The 7,234-nt window shown below is 44.1% G+C and overlaps 1 protein-coding gene across 1 annotated transcript in view; it reads right to left on the bottom strand.

Moving 5' to 3' along the window:
* Positions 1-2,771: 2,771 nt before the first annotated feature.
* Positions 2,772-7,234, bottom strand: part of LOC104386910 (chromosome unknown open reading frame, human C8orf46) — a 16,686-nt gene continuing 12,223 nt past the window's right edge. Inside the window, exons 3-4 of the mRNA XM_009995591.1 lie at positions 3,901-3,986; positions 2,772-2,958 (exon numbers count right to left, since the gene is read on the bottom strand). Of these exons, the coding sequence (XP_009993893.1) occupies positions 2,772-2,958; positions 3,901-3,986 (273 nt within the window). The remainder of the gene's footprint in view (positions 2,959-3,900; positions 3,987-7,234) is intronic.

The following is a 7,234-nucleotide window of genomic DNA, read 5'->3' as shown; positions in this document are numbered from 1 at the left end:
CATTTTTAACATAGACTGTAGTGCCTGTAGTGGAAGGACCAGAAATGTGGCACCTTTTCACTGGAGCTGTGTGGGATATGGGCAGGGTGGCAGGCAGGGGGACAAGCCATACTTTAAGGAATGGGATTTCTGAAGCCCGGGTTGGTGAGGGATGCCAACATCCTAGGTTTTCTTTTCTTGTATCTTAAAACCTTTCCCCTTGCAGTTCTGAGCCAGCTCCCCTAGCCTGGGCTCCTGTACCCTGTGGGACCCACCTTAGGTTAGGCCATGGTGCAGCACAGGGTCTCCAAAGACCACGTTGTGGCTGAGGAAAGTTAAGTGACTTTGTTGTCAACTGGTAGGACTGCAGGTGGGGAGCACCTGGTTATATTCTTTACCTGAGCCTTAGCTACCCTTGAGGAGTCTCTGTCTTAGTGCTTTTATTTGATAGGAAGGAGGGAGGGAAGTGACACTGCTCACCTCCCATGGCCACACTGAGACTATAAACATCGTGTCCTTAACATGACTGAGGTCAGGTGTGTAAATGTCTACCTCCACTCAGCAGTGCCAGGGCTTTTCTCTGAGTATCTGATAACAAATGGGAATTCTACCACCCATAAAATATTGGAGCCGTTGATGAACACACACTTCCAGGCTCTCCCTGTGGGGAGCAAAACTTGGGTTCTTTGTCATCAGGTGCTCAGTATCACAGACCTTGCCTTTACGTTCCACTAAGTGCTTCCCAAAAGCTTTCAGGTCACCAAGACCTGCATGTTACCACATGGCTACTTGTTTCTTTATTTTATTTTTTTCTTCTTATGAATAGGACATATTTTATTTGAATCAATAAAATAGGTATCTACTGCAGTACAAGAAATCTCCACAGAAATTGCTGGAATACAGAGAAATTAAATATGCTTCTTGTAAATCTCTTCTCCTCTTGTAGACCCAGATTATAAATTAAATAAATAAGAAAACCATAAATACACATTTCAAGATACAGCAATTATTAGGTAGAAACATTAATAATCTCTTGTCCTCCATCCTCATACTGCTTAAAGCTATTAACACATTAAAAACTAAGATACAGCTCTCTCAACAGACAAAACTCTTGCTGCCCTGGACAGCATGTTGGGTGCTACGTGGGTTAAGTTCACTACAAGGGCAAGTTTCACAAATACTCACTGTCCTAATGACCCTAAATGCAGTAAAAGGACTTTTCTCAGTTCTGTTCATTTTTATTTCATGATTACTTTTTTTTTATTATTATTTATTTTTGCTTTGCTTTGGGAATGGGAACAAAAAAATGTAATTGATTATTACTATTCTTCTTTATCCTTGAGTGAATGCATTGCTATGCAATAAAGTAGTTTCCGAGGTTTGCCTGCATGTGTGTGTGAGGCCAAGGCTCCTATGGGCTGGGGAGGGAGGTGTGTAGCATGATAAAGGTAGTTGTGGTAGGAGGGTTAGGAGCTATAACATCTGTTAATGCTGCCAATGTTCCATTCAGACCTTTGGCTGGTTGATGGCTATGGAGCCTCCTCACCTTGGTGCAATGGCACTGTATGATGGCATCTCAGTGTGTTCTACTGTTTTGGCTGCAGGCCAGCAAGTTTCAGATGGGAGCTGCTTTCTTCTGCTTCTGTCATCAAGTGCAACCTTTATTTTTCATTTATACTTCAGGGCACTGACAGTTACAGTAGAGACATGACTATGAGCTACAGGAGACACACTTCCTCCAATTTTACATTGAAGGTTCTGTATTTAGGCAAACTGAAGTATTTTATGATAACCAAGGGGGCACTCATATGAGCCAAGTGTGTTCATAACTCATGTTATCTGCAACACTGGTGAAATCTTTTTTGGAAAAGCCAAGGGACCATGATCAGTGACTAAATTGAAAAAAAAAAAAAAAAAAAAAAAAAGAGACATTTTTTTGACAAATTCCATTAAAACCATCAGTTCGTAAGCATATGTCTCCTAAATGCAAATATCTCATGTTTAGATGCCTAGTTGCACCATCTTCTTCTTTCCTCCTAGTATTTTGTGCGCTTAGTGAACTACCCTGTACCTCACAGGTAATTTGCTGACTATCAGTTAAGATGTAAGCAGGTTCTGTGGAAGAAAGTGTCTCTTGAGGTTATCCAATTGCTCATGGTTTGATTCAGCACTGAAACACCAAGCACTTGTCACACAGCAAAGTTTGGTAAAGGTGTGTTTGCAATCTTGCTCAGTTCTGACTCACCCATTCTTTTAAAACTGTTGCATCTTTTACTCCTGTCTTGAAACATCAAAACTGAAGAAAAAAAAGATGTTTAACGACTGTCATTCAACCAAGCATATCGTAAGATGTGGTTTTTATCTCATGATTTAAGAGGCAGAAGGGGACGAGCAGTGGTGCACCATGAGCAGAGCCCTGGGACTTCATGGCACTCTCTAATCGATCTGCTGCCTTGCAGGGATACACAAAACTCTTCCTAGGCTTGTGTTGTGAGTCTGAGCTGATTCAGACAGGATGTAAAATGAGCCAGCAGTAGTTTCAGCATCATTAAGTCAGGATGTAAAACTAGTGGGAGACTTGGGATCAACAAAGAAAGGCCAGTGAGATGGATCATGTTCACCATTTGCCTTTGTTAGTCTTTCTCCCACCATTCTGAGGCAATGGCATCAAGTAATGTAAAGGATATAGTTTTCTTGGATGAGTTGCTCTATGTCTGTTCCTTCATTGATCCTAGAGCACCTTGTCCTGCCCGAAGGACCTTTGGTCGTGGAAGAAGTGATGCTGAATCTAATCAGTCTGCCTCAAAGGCACTGTTTGTTGCCCCCAGGTACTCTGACTTCTTCTTGTTCTTCATCCACATCTTCCTCAGGAGGCTGGGTGTCCCGTACAGGTTGCCTCCTGTCAGAGGTAGGGAAGCTTCTGCTCCTGGTGGCAGGGCCAGGTCGTACTCTGCCGTCTTCCTCCAGCGCTGCCTGTGACTAGCAAATAAAGCACAGATGTGTAAAGCATTCATCTCCGTGGCCTTTCTTCCCTCCTTATGGTGACTGGCCACTGAAAACCAAGGTGACAATGGTGGCATCTCAAGCATCACCCAGATCTGTGTCTGGTTTAACTGTCTGCTGATGAGTGCATTTGTGCTAAGGTCAAGCTGTTCCTTAATTACTCCTAAAGACAATAAAGCTTTGCCTAATTTCATTTTCTAAACTGTCTTAGGGGGAAAATACTTACATTTTAAATTCAGATGCTTTTCTTTCTAGTAATAAAACAGAGCTGTGACTGGCACTGGGGCAGTTGTATAAATTGCCATGGCTGATGCCACAGAATCGTAGAATGGTTTGGGATGGAAGGAACCTTTAAGATCATTTAGTTCCAAACTCCCTGCCATGGGCAGGGACACCTCCTACTAGACCAGGTTGCTCCAAGCCCCATCCAACCTGCCCATGAACGCTTCCAGGGATGGGGCATCCACAGCTTCCTCTGGGCAACCTGTTCCAGTGTCTCACCACCCTCAGAAGAATCTCTTCCTCATATCCAACCTACATCTTCCCTCTTTCAGTTTTAAACCATTACCCCTCATCTTTTCACTACAAGCCCTTGTAAAAAGCCCCTCCCCAGCTTTCCTGGAGCCCCTTCAGGTACTAGAAGGCCGCTATAAGGTCTCCCTGGAGCCTTCTCTTCTCCAGGCTGAACAGCCCCAACTCTCTCAGCTTGTCTTCATAATCAGCACATCCTCCAGCTGCTCTCTCCCTGCCTCTGGGCAGCAAGCAGCACGGCTTTACTATAAATCACCAGGGTTTTACAGCTGCAGCTGAGCACTTCTGTGTGTTCTAGGTGAGAGGGTGACCTGTGGTGGAGGTACCTCACTCCCTTTCCTTCCCAGCAGTGCCCCAGGCTTGGCTGAGTGGTGGGAAGGGACTTACTTGTCTGTAGCAGAGCCCCCGCCTGCAGGAGGGTCTGTGACAGCTGCTGCCTTCGCGGTGACATGGGCAGCTGGGGGTGGTGGGAGCTGCAGGAGGAAAACACACGTCATTAGGAAATGCCACTGATGTATGGGGACCCCAGGTTTGGCTGAGGAAAGGGGCTGTTTTAGGAAAACGAATGAATACAGTAATTCTCTTAGCAAGAGAAAGCAGGCTGAGCACTTGCCTGCCCAGCTCTTATACACACAAATGCTGTTTGCTCGCATGAACAGTCTCACTGAGCCTGACAAAGAGCTTGTATGAGCAAGAATTACACCTTCTGGTGAAGGATGGAGGGTTGCAGACCTTCCCATTCCCTGCATTTTATGCCTGGCTTCCCAAGGAGGCCAGGCTGTGTGCCTGAGGAGCAGCAGGTCCTGTCCCGGCCCTTCATGGGCCACCTCTGCTGCTGGCCGGGGAGCAGCTGTCCCGGCCATCCCTGGCCCTTCGGAAATGCTTCCCCATCCTGCTGGGTGCTGCTCTGTGGCCTGGGGGTCCCTGGTTCATGCCCCAGTTCTGCCACGGCCCCATAAGTGCCTGGTCACTGACAGCCTTCTTGTTTTATTTGATCATCTATTGCTTGCCAGAACCGAGCCGCGTTTTCTTGTAACCAGGCCATTGAGACTGGCAAATCCACCAGGATGGTATTGCCCAGAAACAGGAAAAAAATGTCAAAAATTGTGATCTCCTCCTGTTATTTCAGGCAATAAGCACACTTAACTGTTTTTACTGGCGATACTGGAAAATTCTACATATTATTGTCACTACTATGACTACTCTTAAGCTGTCTAGGGCTTTTTCCCTAGGGATTATTTCAAGACTAGATACTTTTAAGTTGTGCTCTGCAAGTATCCCAAGACTTAAAGATGTTTGAAATCACTTTTGCAAGCATCCTCTGGAATTTAACTGGGCTAATTATTGATAGCACCAACTAGTTTTGTTACACTGGCTACTATAAATTTTCACCAGCCTTCAATTGCTGTACAGTCATTTTTCTCAAATGGAGCCCAGCTACCAGCGAGTGATTAAACTGAAGCCACCCAAAAGAGCATTTGAAGCCATAAAGTTTCTATAGTGTGGTCCAGAGTTGGTCAGAAACTTCTAAAGGACAGTTTTCTGTTTGAAAACCTAGTTTTTATAAAATGTAGAGCCTTTAAAAATTGGTTTTTGGTAAGAATAGATGGGAAATGTTTTAGTACAGCAGAGTAATTTTTAACCAAAACATTTTAATCTGTCTGTTACAGAACAAATTTTTGGTTTTTATATGATGATTTTCCCATCGACCTTTTATTGGTATTTTTGATTGATCTGATTATCATACCAGGCTGGCATTTTGTAGAATCACAATTACTTGGTGCTTGTTCCACTTTAGAAATGAACTTTTTTCACAATTTATGACATTCCCAGAGAAACAAGAGGCTAATTCACCCCCCAGCTCTTGCAGGTGGCTGTGCATCCAGAGCGGGAGCATGCCTGTTGCCATCCCACAACCCTTCCTGGTTCCATGAGGGGCAGCCATCCTATGCCAGTCTCTGCTCCTAGTAAGGATCCTCTGGCATAAATAATGCCTCAAAGCTTTAAAAAAGACTGTGAAATCTGTATGTGCTGCGACAGACTGACATGCTGAGAGGTGCTAGGTTTTTAAGATGCATCAGACAGTGGTGATTGGTCTTACTGTGTTTACTTACCCAAGATTTTCCATTCAACATGTGATTACAGGATTTGGATGTCTCTCGTTCAGTAATTCCCACTGCAAAGCATAAGAAACATGGTATTATTGGTCATTATCCCACAGGTTGTATTAAAAGCATCTCTCCATGTAGTTAAACCTGGGTATGAGCAAGGACAGATTCAGGTTATGGTCCCACTAGATTTGATTGTAGTCAGAAGTGTATAGGTTTCTTATTGTGATAATCTACTCTGATGTCAAAATAAATTACTTTGGAATTGCTTAAGTCATTATGGAAAGTCACTCAACTGTTCACTCCTGGACTTTTTAAATGAATTGATAACTGTCCTTGGCAGACCAAGCTAAGTGGGAGCCCTTCCCCTCTGTGGACACTGGTGTGTATGTATCTACAAAGTGTGGTCCAATCTGCTGCTGCTCAGCAGAGGGTGGGTAACACAGCTTCTGTGCATCTTAGAGCTCTCACTGCCAGGTTTTTCCTGCCTAGAAGGTCATTTTCCTTTTTGGATTGCCCTGGGAGCTCTTCATACCTAGGCAGTGATGTTGTGCTACAGCCACCCCATCACAGGGAGGGATTTAAACCTTTCTGTCTGCCTGTGGCTGAGTGGCACCTCTCTCTGCTGCCCTCAAACCTGAAGGTTACCTTTCAGTTATAGGGGAGTGCTCAGCTGGCATCTTACCCACAGATAAATGCTCACTGACCTTCTTCCTGCTGGTTGTGCCGAGGAAATACATAAGAGAGGGATTCCAGATTTATTCTCATGGAGCCAAATCTTCACATTTGGCTGTGGGAATGTGAATCTATTTTTTTCCCCCTCTCTTTCTCTCTGACAATTTTCAGTTGTATGCTGTTTTTAAAAAGGGAATTCATGTAACTGAAGAGCAAGTATCTACAGGAGTACCAGGATTCATCAAGACAGAGGATACAATATGATTCACAACTGCTGTGACCAATGGAATACAAATAATGACAGCAAACATCAGGAATAGCAAAGGTGCTGTGTATAGTGCTGTCTGCAGCAGGATTTTGCAGTCAGAACTGTCTTCTCCTTCTGGGGGCAATATTTGACCATGATAAAAAACTTAACTAGCTTCTCTCTTCCCATTCCCCACCCCCTGCCAGTAATTCCATTAGGTACCTAACAGTATCCCTCATGTGAAAGTTTAATTCAATTACCTCCTCTCATCTTGCATATTAGGTACTAGCAGTATTTAGCAAGTGGCTCCAGGCATCAGTGCTTCAGCTAATGTACTGCTTGGGGTTGTTTTGGGTTTTGTTTTTGCTTGCTTGTTTGTTTTGTTTGCTCTTAGTTTGTCTGATTCTTCCCTTCAGCCTGTCCCTCTTCTTATACCAATATAGAAAATGATCTGGCAAACTTTTAGCAAAATATCTAGGCAAAAGTAAGCCCTTATGGCTCCAGGTCCACAATTGCTCCTCAGGACAGTGGTGGCTGGGTGCTCCAGAAGGTGCTCTTGATGCCCAAGCTTGGGACAAGGGTTGCCCCACATCTGACTTGCCCTAGGTTTTCCTGCTCAGAGCAGTTACAAAAGCTTGGTACAAAACTGAGTAGTTCTTTCCTGGAGAAGAAGTGCAATTAAAAAAAAAAA

Source organism: Chaetura pelagica, unplaced genomic scaffold (genome assembly GCF_000747805.2).
Source record: "Chaetura pelagica isolate M959 unplaced genomic scaffold, ChaPel_1.0 scaffold83, whole genome shotgun sequence".
Taxonomy (NCBI): domain Eukaryota; kingdom Metazoa; phylum Chordata; class Aves; order Apodiformes; family Apodidae; genus Chaetura; species Chaetura pelagica.
Note: the sequence above shows the minus strand (reverse complement) of the source record. Positions and strands in the feature narration are given on the sequence as shown.